The sequence below is a fragment of the Oncorhynchus mykiss genome, chromosome 17, assembly GCF_013265735.2.
Source record: "Oncorhynchus mykiss isolate Arlee chromosome 17, USDA_OmykA_1.1, whole genome shotgun sequence".
NCBI lineage: Eukaryota > Metazoa > Chordata > Actinopteri > Salmoniformes > Salmonidae > Oncorhynchus > Oncorhynchus mykiss.
This window is the reverse complement of record NC_048581.1, coordinates 14,677,777-14,700,380: the sequence shown is the minus strand read 5'-3', so window position 1 is coordinate 14,700,380 and position 22,604 is coordinate 14,677,777. Positions and strand designations below refer to the sequence as shown.

Genomic DNA, 22,604 nt, shown 5'->3' with positions numbered 1-22,604 from the left:
GCCACTGTTCAACCCAGCATATTTGTTAATGTTATTGTTGAGGAGTATCAACAACAACAATTTTGCAGTACATACTCTGCTGTTATATTGTATGTACAATGACGTACAATGGTGTCCAATGAGAAAAAACGGTGTACATTGTTGTTGTAATATCGCAAAAGGATGAGGCAGTTCCACAATGACGGATTCCAGGGTTAAAGGGATACTGCGAGATTCTGGCATTTACAATATCATGTTTATTTCCCTGCGTGCAGTATGAAGGTGTCACGACTTCCGCCGAAGTTGGTGCCTCTCCTTGTTCGGGCGGCGTTCGGCGCTCGTCGTCACCAGCTTTCTAGCTTCCACCGATCCATGTTTCTGTTTTCCATTTGTTATGTCTTGAATGTATACACCTGGTTCCCATTTAGTTATTATTATTTCCCTATTTAGCCCTCTGGTCCCCATTATGTTTTGTGCGTGATTGTTCCTGATTTGTTGTTAGTCTTTTGTGTTAGGGTTAATGAGCCCTGCGTGGATGTATTTTTCCCGAGTAAAGTTCGTCATTTTTTACTCAGTGCTGTGTCCTGCGCCTGACTCCGTTCTCACCTCTGCACAACTAACACCTGACAGAAGGAAGTTAGCGGTACTTTCGCGAGCCAATGCTAACTAGCGTTAGCGCAATGACAGGGGGTCTACAGGTACGGTAGCATTGAAGGCTAGTTTACACAGTTGTACGTTAAGGTCGTTTAACAACATAAAAAAGTGGTTCCAACTTCTTGTTTTGTTCAAAACAATTCAAGACAATTTGTGAGAAACTACTTCCTAAAAATATATCTTGCATCCTATAGCATATATGTAGGAACTTGTTTTGAAGTGTTACTGTAACAATAATAAACTCTTGATAGTCTTCAGAAAAGCAGCAGGCACTCCTTACACATTTCTACAATAATATAAACTCTTGATAGTCTTTAGAAAAGCAGCAGGCACTCCTTACACATTTCTAAGATATAGACCCCATCATCAAACCTGCAGTCGGAGACATAAGAATTAGGAGCATCCCAAATGGAACCCTATTCCCTAATATGGTACACTTATTTTGACCAGGACCAGGGTCCATATAGGGTGCCTTTGCAGAACTGTAACGTAGTCACTGAGAGATCACTGGGATGGGTGACTTGTTGGCACCAGTTCCCTCCCTGTTGAACAAAATACACCACAATTTGAGTTTTTACATTTGTGCATTTTGGTTGTTAGCATTGATTGACTAAGAAGCAGTTTATTAACATATTATTCATTTATATTGTTGGTCTTAAAGTGACTGCAGCACCATCATGGGGGATAGATACTGTAGAGGCAGAGAGCAACAGACTGAACAATAAACTATACTATCTGTCTATAGAGATCGGCAGGTAGCCTAGCGGTTAGCGTATCTCACAGTACACCTAACTGAAAGCCGACGTGCCCATGAGCAAGGCACTTAACCCTAATTTGCTCCAGGGGCGCTGTACTACTATGGCTGACCCTGTAAAACAACACATTACTGTGTATCCGGGGTATTTGACAATAAAACATCTTATCCTCACCATCGCCACCAGTGGTCTTCCTCCTGTTGTAGTAGAGGAGACCAGCTGCAGCAAAGACCACCCCCAGCACCAGCCCAGATGCCCCGATGGCTATCTTACTCCTCTCAGACTCTGGCAGAGACATGTCTGGGATGAAACGTAGTAACATGAATGTAGTTATAGTTAGTTGTTTGAAAAACAACACACATTAATTACCTAACTTATCAGAGCTCTTTGCTCCCTTATTTCAATCTTTCCTTACTTCATTGCTTTCTTACTTCCTTGCTTCCTTATTCCCTTCCCTAAACCATTTCCAGTAACACTCAGTTTGTTCCCTGACTTCCTTGTCCCCTTACTTCCTTACCCCAGTGGAGGATCTTTGGTTCAGTGAAGCTGGCGTGCTCCACCATGCAGGAGATCTTCTCTCCAGGCGTGGGAGTGTACTCCAGGTAGGAGTGGATCTGATAGTGCCAGTCGCCATTGGCTAGCTCCTCAGAGGAAGTCATGTTTGAGGTCACTTCCTGTCCATTCCTCAACCAGGTCACCCTGATCTGTTTTGGGTAGAACTTGTAGGCGCTGCACGTCAACATGGAGGGGTGTCTGTCACCGTGGGCCGTCATGGACCTCAGATGAACGGAGGGCTCAACTGAGAGGGGAAAATAATATAAAACACAATTATTTTGTTTTCTACTGCTTGGTGTTTTTCCAATGGACAGGTATGGACATGTCCACTAAGGTTGTATATCTATATACGGATCAGTTCCCTTTCTAGCTTGGGTGTCAATGTGTTCCACCTATAAGCTTTAGTAAGTGTCATTTTAGACGGAGTCAATTGAGGTTGCTTGTGTTGTGTCAGACTGATACCCAAGCTAGTTCTCTTTCACTTCCTCAAAACAAACTCAGCAAGCTTCCACCCTGTCATGGTGCGGGTTAAATAAGAACTGCACAGGCAGGTTTCTTTCTGGAAGTTCCCTGACTTGTCAAACCCAAACGTAACTCATGTAATAATCAACAAAATGGTGCTTAAAAAAAAATATTGTAAAATTATGATGTGAAATTAATTTTTCCTGAAATATCTTTTGCAAATGTATTTTTTTTCCACCATTGCTCTCCATAGAACTGCTTACCGTTGTTGTTTACTCCAGCCTCGTAGGCGAGGGCACCATAATGTTTGCAGAAGGAATGAAGTGGAGTTTGAAACGATGCCAGGACCACGGGATTGGCGTTAAATTGCTCAGCAGTATGTATCCCAATGGGTGTGTAACCAGTCAATCTATTGAGAGTGCTGTTGTATTCCATGACCTTCACCATGTCTGAAATAGCTCTCCAGATGTACTCCACGTCGTGTGGATCTTCCCCTCTGTAATAACAAAGGTCGAGGATGGTGATAAAGTGTCCATCTGGTGAGAAAAAAACATGAATGAACCATAAAGGTTTTTATGTGGTTTTTTTAACGTTTTTTTTTATTAAAACTGAGTGCATATGGCTTTTTATTACTTTACAACAGAATTTCACAACAGCTACTGCATTTTAGGCTGCAGAAATCACACAAAAAATTGCACGAAACCCTGGAGGGACTGAATAATAGTGAAGACATCAAAACTATGAAATAACACATTTGGAGTCATGTAGTAACCCCCCAAAAAAGTGTGAAACAAATCAAAATATATTTTATATTTGTGATTTTTCAAAGTAGCCACCCTTTGGCCTCATGACAGCTTTACACACTCTTGGCATTCTCTCAACCAGCTTCGTGAGTCTTGAAGGAGTTCCCACATATGCTGAGCCAAGGCCGTGGCCATGGAGTCAGCATTAGGGGGGACCAAATCTGCCGGGGGGTCTGTGGGTCTCCCCCAGAAACAAATCTACATTTTAAAACTAATTTCCTGTCATTCTAAAATATAAAAAAATTCACTAACACGGGATTAACTTTTTATTTTTAACTACGTTTAATAGTGTATTGTATTACATTGCTCTGTTTTTTTTCTAGTTTCATTGTTTGTAATGGCAAAGATTAGGGATTAATAAAGTACAACCCTAATCGTATAAACAGAAATCTATGCATTGTTATATGAAGACAAGTCCCGATATTGTGGCCAAGGTTTAGCAAATTGTAGTTTTTATTTACAAGTAAACTTGTGTGGGCAGCAGGGGCATATGCTCTGCACTGCCTTCCTCTCCTCTTGTCCGATCTTCTCCTCTCCAGCCCTCTCTCCTTCGGTCCTATATTCTCCTCTCCAGTAATCTCCTCTCTTCTCCAGTCATCTCTTCTCCTTTCCTCTGCTGTCCTCTCCAGTCAATGACTTGTGTTTTGACTTGCCATTCTCCAAGCAAAGGATCTAAAGGCCTTTTTGCACTTATTGTTGACCGATAAAAGGCATATTCCTTCAAGGTCCAGTTTTTCCAGTTTCTCCTGGTGCACGTGGCACAAGGCCACATAATTCAGCCTTGTTTGACTCATCGATGATCTAAGCCATGTCTTCAGCCTCATCAGGGCACTAAAACTCCTCTCAGCCTCTACAGAAGAGGCAGGGACGACCAGCAGAGGAGAGTATAGCAGAGGAAAGGAGAAGAGATGACTGGAGAGCGTTTGCTCTGCTCTGCCTTACTAAAGCTTCCACCTGACTGAAGGCTCCATTTCCTGAATAATGCTAGCAACAGCTGAGCTCGTTTGATATGTGTAATTAGCCCCAAACATGGCCAGCTGCACCTGCAGTAGTCTTGAATTCAATTCAGGATACTCGTCTACCACCTTGTCCATGTCTCCGCGTAGCAGCACACATTCAAGCTGCTGCAGCTTGTAAAATCCAGCCTGATCAAACCTCTCTATGAATTGAGTATTCACTGTGTCCAAGGCGTTGTAGAATTGGGTTCTGTGCAAAGACTGGGCATCCGGATTTATTTGCAGCCTGACCGGTGCAACGCTTTGTAGGTTTGAGATATGAGGCATCTGAATAGGTTGTAGGTCCAACTTTGTTGCCATAGCAGTTGCTTTTGTGAACAAGACATCAAAGTGCCCCTCCGTTCGCTTGTCCTGCATGCTTGTTTTGACACGGTCCACAGCCTCCAACATGCCTGAAACGGTCTGTTTCCTAAGTTGCAGGGAGGTGTCCAGGCACTCCAAATCCCCCATCAGGTCTTCAGCCATTACAAGGCCCAACTTGCCAGATTGATTTAAGAAGCCCCCCAATTCATGCACCAGACCCATTGAATCTCTTATAGTGGAGAGGCTACACAGGCAGCCTGCGTAACTAAGTTCACACAGTGTGGACCACAGTGACAACACATATCCAGCGGGTTGTTCTTTCTTTAAAATGTCTTGCACCCCCTCGCACCGTCACAGGTTTATCCTGAAAGTTGGGACAGAGGGAGGCCTAGACGCATCATCACATGTGACGGTGATCACATCACACATCTTGGCTATATTTTGCCCTGTCGTTGATGACACTTCGTAGAGTCCCAGGAATTCTTCCTTTGGCTGTAGATCTGGATCTACAAAAAGTCAAAGTTATTGACTCCTGCTCAGCTCCTGATATTTCCTGGGTGTATTCAAACATATTGACTCCTGATCAACTCCTGATATATCCTGTGTGCCATCAAACATATTGACTCCTGCTCAGCTCCTGATATATCCTGGGTGTATTCAAACATATTGACTCCTGATCAACTCCTGATATATCCTGTGTGCCATCAAACATATTGACTCCTGATCAGCTCCTGATATATCCTGGGTGTATTCAAACATATTGACTCCTGATCAATTCCTGATATATCCTGGGTGTATTCAAACATATTGACTCCTGATCAATTCCTGATATATCCTGGGTGTATTCAAACATATTGATGTTATGCGCATTGATGTTACTTCCGACACAATCGACAGTGTTTAAGATTGATTGTACCTACACACAGCAGTCGAGCTACGGCTTCTGCTGGGGTACGGCAGCACCACTGGGACAAACCACACACAGAACTGCAGTACACCGTAATACTAGAACCGGTAGTAATAATAATGGCAATTTGTTAAGTTTAGTTATGATTACATTTGCTAATTATTATTTCGGACGGAGGATTCCTGGTTGCCTGTTTTTATTTTATTATTAATATGTTTTATATCAATATATTGGGGCATTTTGAGCATATTTGAATATTGGGGTCGATGTGTCCCCCAATATATATATATATATATATATATATATATATATATATATATATATATATAGTGTAACGATCCTGGGTTTATAACTCGCGGAAATCGACCCAGCCACATGAGCTTTGGCGGCACAGTCGATAGCGCGCCGGACCTCGAGCTCGAAGGTCGAGGGTTCGAGACCCCTGCCGTTTCATTACAATATTATAAATACGGCCCTGTGCTGAGCACTTGTTGGCTGCTTTTCCTTCACTCTGTGGTCCAACTCCTCCCAAAATATCCCAATTGGGTTGAGGTTGGGTGATTGTGGAGGCCAGGTCATCTGATGCAGCTCTCCTTCAGAGTAAAATAGCCCTTTTCCAGCCTGGAGGTGTGTTGGGTCATTGTCCTGTTCAAAAACAAATGATAGTCCCACTAAGTGCAAACCAGATGGGTTGGTGTATCGCTGCAGAATGCTGTGGTAGACATGCTGGTTAAGTATGCCTTGAATTGTAAATAAATCCCTGACAGTGTCACCAACAAAGCACCCCCACACCATCACACCTCCTCTTCCATGCTTCACAGTGGGGACCACACATGCGGAAATCGTCCATTCACCTACTCTGTGTCTCACAAAGACACAGCGGTTGGACTCATCAGACCAAAGGACAGATTTCCACTGGTCTTATGTCCATTGCTCGTGTTTCTTGGCCCAAGCAAGTCTCTTCTTCTTATTGGTGTCCTTTAGTAATGGTTTCTTTGCAGAAATTCGACCATGAAGGCCTGATTTACGCAGTCTCCTCTGAACAATTGATGTTGAGATGTCTGTTACTTGAACTCTGTGAAGCATTTATTTTGGGCTGCAATTTCTGAGGCTGGTAACTCTAATGAACTTATCAAATCAAAGCTTATTTGTCACGTGCACCTAATACAACAGGTGTAGGTAGACCTTACAGTGAAATGCTTACTTACAAGACCTAACCAACAGTACAATTTATGATCCCATACTTATTTTCCACCATAATTTGCAAATAAATTCATTAAAAATCCTACAATGTGATTTTTTGGATTTTTTTACTCCTTTTGTCCGTCATAGTTTAAGTGTACCTGTGATGAAAATTACAGGCCTCTCTCCGTCTTTTTAAGTGGGAGAACTTGCACAAATGGTGGCTGACTAAATACTTTTTTGCCCCACTGTATGTGTTCCTTTTGTCCAGGTGGGAAAGGGCAGTGTGGAGTGCAATAGAGATTTCATCATCTGTGGATCTGTTTGGGAGGTATGCAAATTGGAGTGGGTCTAGGGTTTCTGGGATAATGGTGTTAATGTGAGCCATTACCAGCCTTTCAAAGCACTTCATGGCTACGGACGTGAGTGCTAGGCGTCTGTAGTCTTTTAGGCAGGTTACCTGAGTGTTCTTGGGCACAGGGACTATGGTGGTCTGCTTGAAACGTTGAGCTAAACTTATCCTATGCAGCAGAGGTAACTCTGGGTCTTCCAAAGTTCTTGAAATTTTCCAGATTGACTGACCTTCATGTATTAAAGTAATAATGGACTGTTGTTTCTCTTTACTTATTTGAGCTGTTCTTGCCATAATATTGATTTGGTCTTTTACCAAATAGGGCTATCTTCTGTATACCACCCCTACCTTGTCACAACACAACTGATTGGCTCAAACGCATTAAGAAGGAAAGAAATTACACAAATTAACTTAACTAGACACACCTGTTAATTGAAATGCATTCCAGGTTACAACCTCATGAAGTTGGTTGAGAGAATGCCAAGAGTGTGCAAAGCTGTCATCAAGGCAAAGGGTGGCTACTTTGAAGAATCTCAAATATATTTTGATTTGTTTAACACTTCTTTGGTTACTACATGATTCCATATGTGTTATTTCATAGTTTTGATGTCTTCACTATTATTCTACAAGGTAGAAAATAGCAAAAAATAAAGGAAAACCCTTGAATGAGTAGGTGTGTCCAAACTTTTGACTGGTACTGTATGTTTCAGTAAGATTGGATTTTTAGCATGTAATAGTGGAGAAGGGTGGTGGGTTTTTAGTGAGTGTAGGGTTAGATGGTAGGGTATTTGTTTATTTATTATTACATACTTTTCAAGCAAAGTATAAGGGAGTTATACTCCAGTCTAGTAGGTAGCGATAATGCTATTGGATGCCAACCGCCATTAAACCTCATAGAAGAAGTGTTGCATATTTCGTCACAATATTGTTTTGAACTTTTGTTTTGTACTGATGCCTGACTTTGCATTCTACTCAATGCACCGTCAATGCAGGCTGATGAAGATTTAATCGAAAGGGCATTACAATGACATTCAAAAGGAGCCAAATCATTTGTAGGAAGAACTTTTGTCCCCATTTTGATGTCACCAGATATACTTTAGACATAGTATAACGGTCGGTAGCTAAGATTGAGGGGAGGCCATTGGATTTTATCTCGCTAACATTAGCATTGCTAGCTGTTTCTGACAAACATTGCCATCTGTCTAAAGTCAATTTGATGACATGATAATGCAACATTTCCTACTATACATTTGACTACTTTATCAATGTCATCGTATTGCCAGGCACTATAGTGTAATTTAGACTAAACAGTAGTTAGCCTCTGTCCAGACTGACTGGGTTTATCACCACTTTCCAACAGGTGGGTCTAATCTTGAATGCTGATTGGTTAACAGCCATTCCAGCTGGTGTCTATTCCACAATTTACCACCAGCTAAATCCATGACATTAAAATGCCTATTTACTCTGTTCCATCTGACTGTGCAATCCACTGTCTCATCAGCCCAGGCAGGGAAGTTAAAAACTTGCTCTCCACTATAAAAAGCATCTAGACATTATCTCACATTTCCTTTAGACTAACATTTGGACTGGAACGAATTGAAAAACAAAATCACTGAAGCTGGAGACTCATATCTCCCTCACCAACTTTAAGCATCTGCTGTCAGAGCAGTTTACATATCATTGCACCTGTACATAACCCATCTGTAAATAGCCTAACCAACTACCTCATCCCCATATTATTATTATTTTCTTGCTCCTTTGCACTCCAGTATCTCTACTTGCACATTCATCTTCTGCACATCTATCACTCCAGTGTTTAATTGCTAAATTGTAATTATTTCGCCACTATGACCAATTTATTGCCTTGCCTCCCTAATCTTACTTAATTTTCACTCACTGTATATAGACTTTTGTTTTCTTTTTTCTATTGTATTATTGACTATGTTTTGTTTTTATTCCATGTGTAACTCTATTGTTGTTTGTGTCGCACTACGTTGCTTTATCTTGGCCAGGTCGCAGTTGTAAATCATGACTTGTTCTCAACTGGCCTACCTGGTTAAATAAAGGTGTTCTCAACTGGCCTACCTGGTTAAATAAAGGTGTTCTCAACTGGCCTACCTGGTTAAATAAAGGTGAAATAAAAAAAATTGTAAAAAATAAAAAAAATAGTTTAACAGGGGCGATTTGTATAAACCTTAGTGTCTGTCCGACATTTGCAACATTGTTTCAATATTCAAATGATCTTCAACTGTCCCATATTAATGATCGTGTAGGGTTCGGGAGTAGGGACGAGAGAGAGGCAGGCAGCGTTTCTCAGCCAGTTAACACGTATCAGCGGGCAACATTTTTATGGATATATACAAAGAAATGTCAATTGAAAAAAAGTAAAACAAAACGCAGCTAGTTTTCAATCTTTCCATCGTCAGTTTGAAGTTAGTGTTAGCTGTGTTGTTGGCTAGCTCCTCTGAACATGTAGGACAAACGACTAGCTCGCGTCCATAGATACATAACAAAAAGAACGAACGACTAGCTCGCGTCCATAGATACAGAACACAAAGAACGAACGACTAGCTCGCGTCCATAGATACAGAACAAAAAGAACGAACGACTAGCTCGCGTCCATAGATACAGAACACAAAGAACGAACGACTAGCTCGCGTCCATAGATACAGAACAAAAAGAACGAACGACTAGCTCGCGTCCATAGATGCAGAACAAAAAGAACTAACGACTAGCTCGCGTCCATAGATACAGAACACAAAGAACGAACGACTAGCTCGCGTCCATAGATACAGAACAAAAAGAACGAACGACTAGCTCGCGTCCATAGATACAGAACACAAAGAACGAACGACTAGCTCGCGTCCATAGATACAGAACAAAAAGAACGAACGACTAGCTCGCGTCCATAGATACAGAACACAAAGATAATGAAAATATGTCGATCATTATTTGAATATGTTGGTAACCCGTTTTATATAAGTGATAATGCCATCGAGTCCTCAGGCATTATCATTTAATTAGAGCACCACTATGGCGCGTCATAAGAGGGCATTTTGAGAACATTCTTAACAATGGCATGACCGACCGGGTGACGGAACAGCACATTATCCCTTTAAATCTGGTAGCAACAGAGTTGTTCATACTGCAACTAACTTTATCTAAACCAACAAGAACTTTCAAATGTAAAGAGCAGGCTAATTCATTGACAGTCTTTCAGCAATATAATCTCAGAGTTAAGAAATGTTTTTGTGCAGATACGTGCAAAATGGTACAGCTTACTAACCAATTCTTAAGATTTCTACTTACCAGTTGGAGTGAAGAATGAAAACATAACCACAAACAAATATGACTGCAAGCAAGCCATCATAGTTATAGAATGTTGAAAGGACGGAACTATGACCTACTCATTGCAGTAGTGATGAGAGCCAATATTTTTTCAGAGATCAGTTCTGTCATCTGTTTCTGGCTGGTATGAACTTTTCATTTATCAAGCTCTGCAGCTCTCGACTTCAAAAACGTTTTAAAACACGAATTTGATGTAAATGTGGAGTATATTGTTTAAGTCAATAGGTCTAAAAAAAATGAACTAAATCAAACATTTTATTTTGGGAGGGGGGAATATTAAGCGAGCCCCCCCCCCCCCCCCCCCCTCCCATTTAATGCAATAACATCTGATCATTAGTGTTGCCACAGTTTAGATTTTTTTTCCATTGGAAACATGCTGTTTGTTACAAAAGCATTCTCATTACTTGATTAGAAAAAGGTTTTCTCAATGTCCTCACTGTATCTGTAAGGGATTTCCTCCTCCTCTTCCGAAGAGGAGAGGCGAAAAGGATCGGACGACCAATATGCGGCGTGGTAAGTGTCCATACTTCTTTTAATAAGAAATAGTACACATGAACAACTGAATACAAAAACAATAAACGTGGAATGAACGAAACCCAAAACAGTACCGTGTGGTGAAAAACACAGACACGGAAACAAACACACAGTGAAACCCAGGCTACCTAAGTATAATTCTCAATCAGAGACAACTAATGACACCTGCCTCTGATTGAGAACCATACTAGGCCGAAACATACAAATCCCCAAATCATAGAAAAACAAACATAGACTGCCCACCCCAACTCATGCCCTGACCATACTAAATAATGACAAAACAAAGGAAATAAAGGCCAGAACGTGACAGTATCAAAATCACCTTGACTCAGAAATAATGATACCATAAGGATGATACACACAACCAGAAACAAATAATATAACTAACAGAAACATTTGAAATAACCTTCATTCCATATCCACACATTACATGTATGAGGACTCGGATAATAATATGTTGCCCCTTGCAAATGTTTTTTGTGATGAGTTAAACATGTTGATGCAATAGGCAAGTTAATATCCAGTGTATTCGGAAAGTATTTCAGAACCCTTGACTTTTTCCACATTTTGTTACATTACAGCCTTATTCTAAAATGGATTAAATAAACGTTTTTCCTCATCAATCTACACCAATCTACACGCAATACCCCATAATGACGAAGTGAAAACAGGTTTGTAGAATTCTTTCAAATTCATTAAAAATAGTATTCATTAGTATTCAGACCCTTGGCTATGAGACTCGAAATTGAGCTCAGGTGCATCCTGTTTCCATTGATCATCCTTGAGATGTTTCAAAAACTTGATTGGAGTCCACTTGGCCATCGAAGCCTCGGGCATTATCATTTAATTAGAGTACCACTATGGCGCGATAAGAGGGCATTTTGAGAACATTCTTAATAACAATGGCATGACCGACCGGGTGACGAAACAGCACATTATCCCTTTAAATCTGGTAGCAACAGAGTTGTTCATACTGCAACTAACTTTATCTAAACCAACAAGAACTTCAAATTTAAAGAGGGTAATTAATTGACAGTCTTTCAGCAATATAAATCATCTTACAAAAAATGTTTGTATTTGTGCAGATACTGTGCAGAATGGTACATTCAATTGATTGGACATGATTTGGTGGGTCCCACAGTTGACAGTGCATGTCAGAGCAAAAGCCAAGCCATGAGGTCAAGGGAACTGTCTGTAAAGTTCCGAGACAAGATTGTGTCGAGGCACAGCTCTGGCGATGGGTACCAAAACATTGTTGCCTCCATCATTCCTAAATGGAAGAAGTTTGGAACCACCAAGACTCTTTCTATAGCTGATAGCCTGGCAAAACTGAGCAATCGGGGGGAAAGGGCCTTGGTCAGGGAGGTGACCAAGAACCCGATTGTCATTGACAGAGCTCCAGAGTTCCTCTGTGGAGATGGGAGGACCTTCCAGAAGGACAACCATCTCTGCAGCACTCCACCAATCAGGCCTTTATGGTAGCGTGGCCAGAAGGAAGCCACTCCTCAGTAAAATGCACATGACAGCCCGCTTGGAGTTTGCCAAAGGCACCTAAAGGAGACTCAGACCATGAGAAACCAGATTCTCTAGTCTGATGAAACCAAGATTGAGCTTTTTGTCCTCAGGATCTCAGACTGGGGCGAAGGTTCACCTTCCAACAGGACAATGACCCTAAGCACACAGCCAAGACTGGCTTCGGGACATGTCTCTAAATGTCCTTGAATGGCCCAGCCAGAGCCCGGACTTGAAACCGATCAAACATCTCTGGAGAGACCTGACAATAGCTGTGCAACGACGCTCCCCATCCAACCTGACAGAGCTTGAGAGGATCTGCAGAGAAGAATGGGAGATATTCCCAATTACAGGTGTGCCAAGCTTGTAGTCTCATACCCAAGAAGACTCAAGGCTGTAGTCGCTGCCAAAGGGGCTTCAACAAAGTACTGATTAAAGGGTCTGAATACTTATGAAAATGTAATGTTTCTTTTTCATTTTTAATAAATTTGTCAGTCAAACCTGTCTTTGCTTTGTCATCATGGGCTATTGTGTGTAGATTGATGAGACAAAAAATGTTGGTAACCAGTTTGTGATAGCAATAAGGCACCTCGGGGGTTTGTGGTATATGGCTTAATTATACATTACACATCTATCAGCACATCATACTCTACTACATAGCTAGCCCTACATACACTGAGTGAAGAATATAATATTGAGTTGCACCCCCTTTTTACCCTCAGAACAGCCTCAATTCATTGGGGCATGGACTCTAAAAGGTGTCGAAAGCGTTCCACAGGGATGCTGGTCCATGTTGACTCCAATGCTTCCTACTGTTGTGTCAAGTTGGCTGGATGTCCTTTGGGTGGTGGAACATTCTTGATACACACTGGAAACTGTTGAGCGTGAAAAAAGTTTCAAAAGTTTGGACACGCCTACTCATTCCAGGGTTTTTCTTTATTTTTACTATTTTCTACATTGTATAATAGTAGTGAAGGCATCAAAACTATGAAATAACACGTATGGAATCATGTAGTAACCAAAAAAGTGGTAAACAAATGAAAATATATTTTATATTTGAGATTCTTCAAAGTAGCCACCGACAGGTTTGCACGCGCTTGGCATTCTCTCAACCAACTTCTTGAGCTAGTTACCTGGAATGCATTTCAATTAACAGGTCTGCCTTGTTAAAAGGTTAATTTGTGGAAATTCTTTCCTTAATGCGTTTGAGCCAATCAGTTGTGTTGTGACAAGGTAGGGTTGGTATACAGAAGATAGCTCTATTTGGTAAAATACCAAGTCCATATTATGGCAAGAACAACTAAAATAAGCAAAGAGAGACGACAGTCCATCATTACTTTAAGACATGAAGGTCAGTCAATAAGCAACATTTCAAGAACTTTGAAAGTTTCTATGAGTGCTATGATGAAACAGGCTCTCATTAGGACCACAACAGGAAAGGAAGACCAGGAGTTACCTCTTGCAACAGCCAGGACTTAACCACAAAGACTAATATAGATGCTTGTGCAACGTATAGTGGCAGTCTTTTAGACACAGAGTAACAGTATCTATTATAAGGCCTGCAGCAAAGCATATGAATCTTAAGGTCCCTCCCTTAATAATGGGGAGGGTCTTTGGGACTACCCCCTACATTCACTGTGGGGACGACGTCATCGATGCACTTATTGATGAAGCTAATGACTGATGTGGTGTACTCCTCAATGCCTCTGGAGGAATCCTGGAACATATTCCAGCGTGTGCTATTACAACAGTCCTGTAGCGTAGGATCTGTTTGCTCTGAGCAATTTTTTATTGATCTAGTCACTGGTGCTTCCTGCTTTAATTTTTGCTTGTAAGCAGGAATCAGGAGGACAGAATTGTGGTCAGATTTGCCAAATGGAGGGTGAGGGAGAGCTTTGTAGGCGTCTCTGTGTGTGGCGTATAGGTGGTCCAGAGTTATTTTTCCTCTGGTTGCACATTTAACATGCTGATAGAAATTTGGTAAAATGTATTTAAGTTTCCCTGCATTTAAGTCCCCGGCTACTAGGAGCGTCGCCTCTAGGTGAGCGTTTTCTTGTTTGCTTATGACGGAATACAGCTCTGTCCCGCAGGTGTGATGTTCGGATGTACCGATCCTGTGCAGGTGTTGTTACACTCGCCACTGCGAGGACGATCAGCTGTCCATCCTGTAGCGCTGTCTTAGGCGTCTCACAGTACGGACATTGCAATTTATTGCCCTGGCCACATCTGCAGTCCTCATGCCTCCTTGCAGCATGCCTAAGGCACGTTCACGGAGATGAGCAGGGACCCTGGGCATCTTTCTTTTGGTGTTTTTCAGAGTCAGTAGAAAGGCCTCTTTAGTGTCCTAAGTTTTCATAACTGTGACCTTAATTGCCTACCGTCTGTAAGCTGTTAGTGTCTTAACGACCGTTCAACAGGTGCATGTTCATGAATTGTTTATGGTTCATTGAACAAGCATGGAAAACAGTGTTTAAACCCTTTACAATGAAGATCTGTGAAGTTATTTGGATTTTTACAACTCATCTTTGAAAGACAGGGTCCTGAAAAAGGGACTTTTTTTTTTGCTGAGTTTATATACTTTTTACAATATTTGAAACTCATATGCAACACATATTAATGCCAAAATAACATGCAAAACAGGCAAGCCCCCCCCCCCCCCAAAAAAATGTGGCTGCCCCACCTGCCCTGAATGATGGGTCGCCACTGATCCTAGGTAGGATACATTTCTTGTCCCTAACAAACTGAACCAATAGACTAGGTTTTAGAGCTGCTGCATACCCGTGGACTGGGAGGGAGCGCATTCTGCGACAGCACTGCATCAGGAGTGCACATATCATGTATGTTACTATGATTTTGTTCTCTGATCAACTTTATTTTCTTTCGCTGTGTAAATTGATTTGATACATTCACTGTAATATGAAGCCGAACATTGAGCTTATAAATTCTTGGTTAAATATGCATAGACTTCTAACTGAGGCTTTCTGTCTTCATTCTGTAGAGCAATTATGCACCTGATGTCACGTTCTGACCTCTATTTCTGTTGTTTTGTATTTATTTAGTATGGTCAGGGCGTGAGTTGGGTGGGCAGTCTGTTTGTTTTTCTATGTTTTGGGGCATTTCTATGTTTTCGGCCTAGTATGGTTCTCAATCAGAGGCAGGTGTCATTAGTTGTCTCTGATTGAGAATCATACTTAGGTAGCCTGGGTTTCACTGTGTGTTGGTGGGTGATTGTTCCTGTCACTGTGTTTGTTGTCACAGGATAGGACTGTTTTGCGTTTTCACATTTCTTGTTTTTGTTAGTTTGTTCATGTGTAGTGATTTATTAAAACATGAATAACCACCACGCTGCGCTTTGGTCCGCTTCTCTTCCTCCTACAGACGAACGCCCTTACAGAATCACCCACCTACCAAGGACCAAGCGGCGTGGTAAACAGAGACAGCAGCAGCAGGAGAAGCGACTGGTGCAGCAGGAGCAACAGCAGCAGCAGCAAAAGCAGCAGCAGGAGGAGCAACAGCAGCAGGAGCAGCAGCAGCAGCAGTGGGAGAGGCTGCACTACTTGGAGAGATGGACTTGGGAGGAGATTCTAGACGGGAAAGGACCCTGGGCAGAGCCAGGAGAATATTGCCGCCCCAAGGCCGAGCTGGAGGCAGCAAAAGCAGAGAGGCGGCATTATGAGGAACTAGCACGGCAGAGCGGATGGAAGCCCGAGAGTCACCCCCAAAAATTTATTGGGGGGGTCACAGGGGGAGTGTGGCAGAGTCAGGAGTCAGACCTGAGCCAACTCCCCCCGTTTATCGTGAGGAGCCAAGGAGGAGCTCAGAACCAGAGCTGGTGTTGGAGGTGAGCGAAGCAGAGACTGTGAAGGAGTTAATGGGGAAATTGGAGGAGAGTGATATGAGGGACTTGCTGGTTTGGTGCATGAGGCACGACATTCGCCCGACGGAGCGTGTCAGGGATTTAATGGCACCGGGGTCAGCTCTCCATACTCATCCTGAGGTGCGTGCGAGGGGTCTGGTGAAGACTGTGCCAGCCTCACGCACCAGGCCTCCTGTGCATCTCCCTAGCCTTGCACGTCCTGTGCCATCTCAGCACTACAGTGCTCCTAGCAGTGCTAACTGTGGCGGGCGTGGTGCTGGTCAGGCACCGTGTTATGCAGTTGTGCGCACGGTGTCCCCAGTACGCGTGCTTAGCCCGGTGCGCTACATCCCAGCTCCCCACATCTGCCGGGCTAGGGTGAAGATCCAGCCAGGGCGGTTGGTGCCAGCCCTGCTCTCAAGATCTCCAGTACGCCTTCACGGCCCGGTCTATCCGTCACCACCTCCACGCACCAGCCCTCCGGTGGCAGCCCCCCGTACCAGGCTGTCTCTCCGGCCCATCCTTACAGGGGCTTCCTCCTCTCCAGCGCTGCCGGAGCCTCCCGCCTGTCCGGCGCCTCTGCCGGAGCCTCCCGCCTGTCCGGCGCCGCTGCCGGAGCCTCCCGCCTGTCCGGCGCCTCTGCCGGAGCCTCCCGCCTGTCCGGCGCCTCTGCCGGAGCCTCCCGCCTGTCCGGCGCCTCTGCCGGAGCCTCCCGCCTGTCCGGCGCCTCTGCCGGAGCCTCCCGCCTGTCCGGCGCCTCTGCCGGAGCCTCCCGCCTGTCCGGCGCCTCTGCCGGAGCCTCCCGCCTGTCCGGCGCCTCTGCCGGAGCCTCCCGCCTGTCCGGCGCCGCTGCCGGAGCCTCCCGCCTGTCCGGCGCCTCTGCCGGAGCCTCCCGCCTGTCCGGCGCCTCTGCCGGAGCCTCCCGCCTGTCCGGCGCCTCTGCCGGAGCCTCCCGCCTGTCCGGCGCCTCTGCCGGAGCCTCCCGCCTGTCCGGCGCCTCTGCCGGAGCCTCCCGCCTGTCCGGCGCCGCTGCCGGAGCCTCCCGCCTGTCCGGCGCCGCTGCCGGAGCCTCCCGCCTGTCCGGCGCCGCTGCCGGAGCCTCCCGCCTGTCCGGCGCCGCTGCCGGAGCCTCCCGCCTCTCCGGCGCCGCTGCCGGAGTCTCCCGCCTCTCCGGCGCTACCAGGGCCTTCCTTTTCTCCAGCGTTGCCAGAGCTTCCCGTCTGCCCAGCGCCAGCTGAGCTTCCCATCAGCCCAGCGCAAGCTGAGCTTCCCGTCTGCCCAGCGGCGCCAGCGCCGTCCGTCTGCCCAGCGCCGCCCGTCTGCCAGGAGCCGCCAGTGCCGCCCGTCTGCCAGGGGCCGCCAGTGCCGCCCGTCTGCCAGGGGCCGCCAGTGCCGCCCGTCAGCCAGGGGCCGCCAGTGCCGCCCGTCAGCCAGGGGCCGCCAGTGCCGCCCGTCAGCCAGGGGCCGCCAGTGCCGCCAGTCAGCCAGGGGCCGCCAGTGCCGCCAGTCAGCCAGGGGCCGCCAGTGCCGCCAGTCAGCCAGGGGCCGCCAGTAAGCCAGGGGCCGCCAGTGCCGCCAGTCAGCCAGGGGCCGCCAGTAAGCCAGGGGCCGCCAGTGCCGTCAGTCAGCCAGGGGCCGCCCGAGCAGCTGACCCTCTGTCCAGAGCAGCTGTCGCCCCTCTGTCCCAAGCTGCTGCCGCCCCTCTGTCCCGAGCAGCTGTCCCTCTGTCCCGAGCAGCTGTCCCTCTGTCCCGAGCAGCTGTCCCTCTGTCCCGAGCAGCTGCCGCCCCTCTGTCCCGAGCTGCTGCCGCCCCTCTGTCCCGAGCTGCTGCCGCCCCTCTGTCCCGAGCTGCTATCGCCCCTCTGTCCCGAGCTGCTATCGCCCCTCTGTCCCGAGCAGCTGCCCCTCTGTCCCGAGCAGTTGTCCCTCTGTCCCGAGCAGCTGCTTCACCTCTGTCCCGAGCTGCCCCTCTGTCCCGAGCAGCCCCTCTGTCCAGTGGGGTCATTGAGAGGGGTGGCCATGGTGAGTAAGCCAGGGAGGCGGACAATAAGGCGGACTAAGACAATGGTGAAGTGGGGTCCGCGTCCCGCGCCAGAGCCGCCACCGCGGACAGACGCCCACCCAGACCCTCCCCTATAGGTCAAGGTTTTGCGGCCGGAGTCCGCACCTTTGGGGGGGGGTACTGTCACGTTTTGACCTCTATTTCTGTTGTTTTGTATTTATTTAGTATGGTCAGGGCGTGAGTTGGGTGGGCAGTCTGTTTGTTTTTCTATGTTTTGGGGCATTTCTATGTTTTCGGCCTAGTATGGTTCTCAATCAGAGGCAGGTGTCATTAGTTGTCTCTGATTGAGAATCATACTTAGGTAGCCTGGGTTTCACTGTGTGTTGGTGGGTGATTGTTCCTGTCACTGTGTTTGTTGTCACAGGATAGGACTGTTTTGCGTTTTCACATTTCTTGTTTTTGTTAGTTTGTTCATGTGTAGTGATTTATTAAAACATGAATAACCACCACGCTGCGCTTTGGTCCGCTTCTCTTCCTCCTACAGACGAACGCCCTTACACCTGACCTCTCCGGTTTCACAGCTATTCCTTTTAAATCTTGTGGTTTCCCCAAGAAAAGCCAGACCACAAAAGCTTGGTGGACACTTATTTTCTTTAGCCTACTAATAGCCTTTTGGAGTAGAGATGCACTCTTGCTTTGCTTGCTAAATGTAAAATAGGCCACAGCATTCAGGGTCGGGGAGTTGCAAAGGAGAAGCACATATTTCCCTACTCTTGACAAAATAGCAATACAACATATGAGTGGCCTGCTAATGTACCTTTCTGGACCGTCGAGAATAGACACAAACGGATCTAAAAAATTATAGGCTAATGGGCCTATACAGTTATTTCGGCATGAAACACAACAGGACGTGTGAGCAGCTTACATCACTGCAGTTTACAGCCTATGGACAGTACTTGTGTAATGATTTGATAACAACAACACATTCCTCATCCCACTGTGTTGTTGTAGCCCAGGTATAAGAATGTTCTGGTCTAAAAACGTAGTCCTAACCAATAGTGGAGCTTTGAGCCCGGGGACCACAGACCGCAGTCTGGATGAGCTCACTACAGAGTTGTTCATTTATTTTTATTCCACTTTGACAGGTAAATATTTTGCCTATGGCCTTAATATTTAGCTAATGAATGGCCTAATATCTAGCCAATATTTAGCTTCCTACTTCGGCTACACATCACAAGCCTCTCTACCAGCTGATCCCGTGTTCAACAGACTAAAGGCTATGCAAGCCTCTACGCAATAGGCCATTCCTCTTCTCCTGAAATTCCAGGAAAAGCTATAGGCTACAAAATCTATAGGACATTTATTTTTATAGTAGGTATAATAGCCTATTCGTGTGATCACTTTTGGCATGTTATGATAAGATTGTTACTCTGACGCATTGCAAATAGTTGCACAGGACCGACAGAGATGAGCACATTGAAAAATAATAACCAAAGGAATTGACAAGCATTATGACAGCATTATGGAAATCACTTCAAACCACTTGAGCAACGAGGCAATGACATTTTGTAAAGATGCGCAGGCTAAACGGAGTTTGTCGTTGAATTGCTACATTTAAATACAAGTTACTAAATCATTTTTCATTTGGCCTACATGTACAGAGCATTCGGAAAGTATTTATTATCACCCAGAGACATATAGGAGATTATACTGTTTATTATCACACAGAGACATATAGGAGATTATACTGTTTATTATCACCCAGAGACATATAGGAGATTATACTGTTTATCACCCAGAGACATATAGGAGATTATACTGTTTATTATCACCCAGCAACATAGATATTATACTGTGTATTATCACCCAGAAACAGAGATTATACTGTGTATTATCACCCAGAGACATATAGGAGATTATACTGTGTATTATCACCCAGAGGCATATAGGAGATTATACTGTGTATTATCACCCAGAGACATATAGGAGATTATACTGTCTATTATCACCCAGAAACAGAGATTATACTGTGTATTATCACCCAGAGACATATAGGAGATTATATTGTGTATTATCACCCAGAAACAGAGATTATACTGTGTATTATCACCCAGAGACATATAGGAGATTATACTGTGTATTTTCACCCAGAGGCATATAGGAGATTATACTGTGTATTATCACCCAGAAACAGAGATTATACTGTGTATTATCACCCAGAGACATATAGGAGATTATACTGTGTATTATCACCCAGAAACAGAGATTATACTGTGTATTATCACCCAGACATATAGGAGATTATACTGTGTATTTTCACCCAGAGGCATATAGGAGATTATACTGTGTATTATCACCCAGAGACATAGAGAGTATACTGGGTATTATCACCCAGAGACATAGAGAGTATACTGTGTATTATCACCCAGAGACATAGAGAGTATACTGGGTATTATCACCCAGAGACATAGAGAGTATACTGGGTATTATCACCCAGAGACATAGAGAGTATACTGGGTATTATCACCCAGAGACATAGAGAGTATACTGGGTATTATCACCCAGAGACATAGAGAGTATACTGGGTATTATCATTGACGTTGGGTTCCTTTGACGAGGAAGAATATTCCGGTAGCGACTCCCAGCAGCCCCAGCGTCAGACCCAGTCCACAGAAAACAGCAGGACCAACACTGGGATGGGGGGGCACCTCGAACTCTGTGTGAAGATGTTTCTCTCTTTAAACATGTTTTACTACAAAGATTTCAGTAAAATGTAAATGTTACATAAATATTTAATCACCCCATGTCCTGGTTAAAGGTTCATCTAGGGCCATGTGATCCACAATACAGGTGTAGATGTCTCCCTCTTGTGGTTCAAAGGTCAGAGTGGAGAAACGGTAGAAAGTGTAATCACTGTTGGTTGCATATTGACCCACTTTAACCCCCTTGGGGACGTTCTCATCATTCTTGGTCCATTTGACTTGGACAGGCGGAGGAAAGAAATTATTGATGAAGCAGACGAGAGAGTTGTTTATTCCCAGTTTCACTTCTTCCTTGGCATACAATTTGATCTCAGGAGGAACTGTGGTTGAAAAAATATATATACTATTAAGGGTTCTAACTAACTAGCTATCTCCAAAAGTGGTCATTAGCTATGACTGCATGTTGGCTTGGCAGTCCATTCAGACCAGCAGCTAGCCACAACATTCATTTGACCAGGTTCTCTTTTAGTGATTGTATTGACATGGCATGGCATTTAGTTTCAAGTCTTTTCCATACATTATCATCATTAAATTATTTTTGCTGTAAAAATGTGTCAGAATACAATTTGAAATTATTTTGAAATACTCCCTAAATCCCAAATGTTTAAACTCTGCCCATTGATGAAGCAATTTCCAATAGAATTTGAACCCAGGTCTAGAAAAAAATATAAACAAAAATACTGTACCTTTAGCTTCTGGGGTTTCAAGGCTGAAGACTTTAATGTAATTGCTAAGATCTGCTCTTTGGCTCTCTGCAGTTCTGACGCAAATAGGACAATCTACATCATTTACCCATTCTGGTAACGTTACCACGTCTTCTTTGTTTTTTAAATATACATGGAGATATTCATTACCGTCTGCTACAATGGTCATGTTAAATTCCTCCGTTTCAGAACGTGCGCCTATGACAGTGAATACATGCGCTGTGAAGGAAGAGGGTAGAATTCATCAACATTTATTCTGTCATAACCAACCATACTATCATTGTGATGCAACAAATAAAGCAAATGTTCTATTTTTGCTTGGAAGTTGTTTTTCTTATAAGATAACAGTTGAACATTCCTCAGTTACTGTACATTGCAAGGAACCATGTGCAATCTCAGGTTAGTGCCTCATGGCCTGTCAATCTGTTCTTACCTTGTCCTTGTGTAGAACTCACCGTGAAAAGCACAATCATAAACACAAGAGCCATCATCATGCCATCAATTCACGATGACTGCTGTGTTTGAGTGTTCATTCTAAAAGGGAAATCCAACTAAATCACAACTTCCTCCTCACTCCTCTCTAGCGTCTCTCATATGTTGCACCAATTAAAAATCTGTATGCTGTTTCTAGGCAGACAAGTTTGTGTCAATTGTTTTCCACACAGGTAACTGTTTTGAACTGTGGTCAAAAACCAAATTGGAATTAGAGTCAACATATTCAACATACAGTCATTATTATTTGCCCTAAAAAATATATACTGTGAATACAATGAGTGTACAAAACATTAAGAACACGTGCTCTTTCCATAAAATAGACTGACCAGGTGAATCCAGGTAAAGGCTTTGATCCCTTATTGATGTCAGTTGTTAAATCCACTTCAGTGTAGATGAAGGTGAGGAGACAGATTAAAGATGAAG

At 44.2% G+C, this 22,604-nt stretch overlaps 2 protein-coding genes across 3 annotated transcripts; both read right to left on the bottom strand.

Annotated features, from left to right (window-relative positions):
* Positions 1-851: 851 nt before the first annotated feature.
* LOC110485516 (rano class II histocompatibility antigen, A beta chain) lies at positions 852-10,423 on the bottom strand. 2 transcript variants are annotated; one of them, XM_036948134.1, is made up of 5 exons: positions 10,278-10,423; positions 2,669-2,941; positions 1,906-2,187; positions 1,563-1,688; positions 852-1,175 (listed from the first exon to the last, which is right to left on the bottom strand). In XM_036948134.1, the coding sequence occupies exons 1-5, from the start codon at positions 10,336-10,338 to the stop codon at positions 1,138-1,140; spliced, it is 780 nt and encodes a 259-aa protein (XP_036804029.1). In that variant the 5' UTR covers positions 10,339-10,423; the 3' UTR covers positions 852-1,137. The 2 variants fall into 2 exon arrangements, with proteins under 2 accessions (XP_036804029.1, XP_036804030.1); XM_036948135.1 differs by lacking the exon at positions 2,669-2,941 and having other exon boundaries at positions 10,278-10,418.
* A 9,534-nt stretch (positions 10,424-19,957) lies between these two features.
* On the bottom strand, positions 19,958-22,255 carry LOC118940033 (H-2 class II histocompatibility antigen, A-Q alpha chain-like). The gene is made up of 5 exons (XM_036948163.1): positions 22,120-22,255; positions 21,669-21,905; positions 21,021-21,302; positions 20,782-20,936; positions 19,958-20,577 (listed from the first exon to the last, which is right to left on the bottom strand). Exons 1-4 carry the CDS (start codon positions 22,178-22,180, stop codon positions 20,812-20,814), a joined length of 705 nt encoding a protein of 234 aa, XP_036804058.1. The 5' UTR covers positions 22,181-22,255; the 3' UTR covers positions 19,958-20,577; positions 20,782-20,811.
* Between the last annotated feature and the right edge of the window lie 349 nt (positions 22,256-22,604).

Excerpts from the sequence above, each read along its gene's own strand:
- LOC110485516 (XM_036948134.1), bottom strand. The coding sequence starts at position 10,338 with ATGATGGCTTGCTTGCAGTCATATTTGTTTGTGGTTATGTTTTCATTC. Across the intron at positions 2,188-2,668 it reads GGCTGGAGTAAACAACAACG|TTGAGCCCTCCGTTCATCTG; the intron begins GTAAGCAGTTCT and ends TTCCCCTCTCAG. Across the intron at positions 1,689-1,905 it reads ACCAAAGATCCTCCACTGGG|ACATGTCTCTGCCAGAGTCT; the intron begins GTAAGGAAGTAA and ends GTTTCATCCCAG.
- LOC118940033 (XM_036948163.1), bottom strand. The coding sequence starts at position 22,180 with ATGATGATGGCTCTTGTGTTTATGATTGTGCTTTTCACGGTGAGTTCT. Across the intron at positions 21,906-22,119 it reads GAGTTCTACACAAGGACAAG|CGCATGTATTCACTGTCATA; the intron begins GTAAGAACAGAT and ends CTTCCTTCACAG. Across the intron at positions 21,303-21,668 it reads TGAAACCCCAGAAGCTAAAG|TTCCTCCTGAGATCAAATTG; the intron begins GTACAGTATTTT and ends TTTCAACCACAG.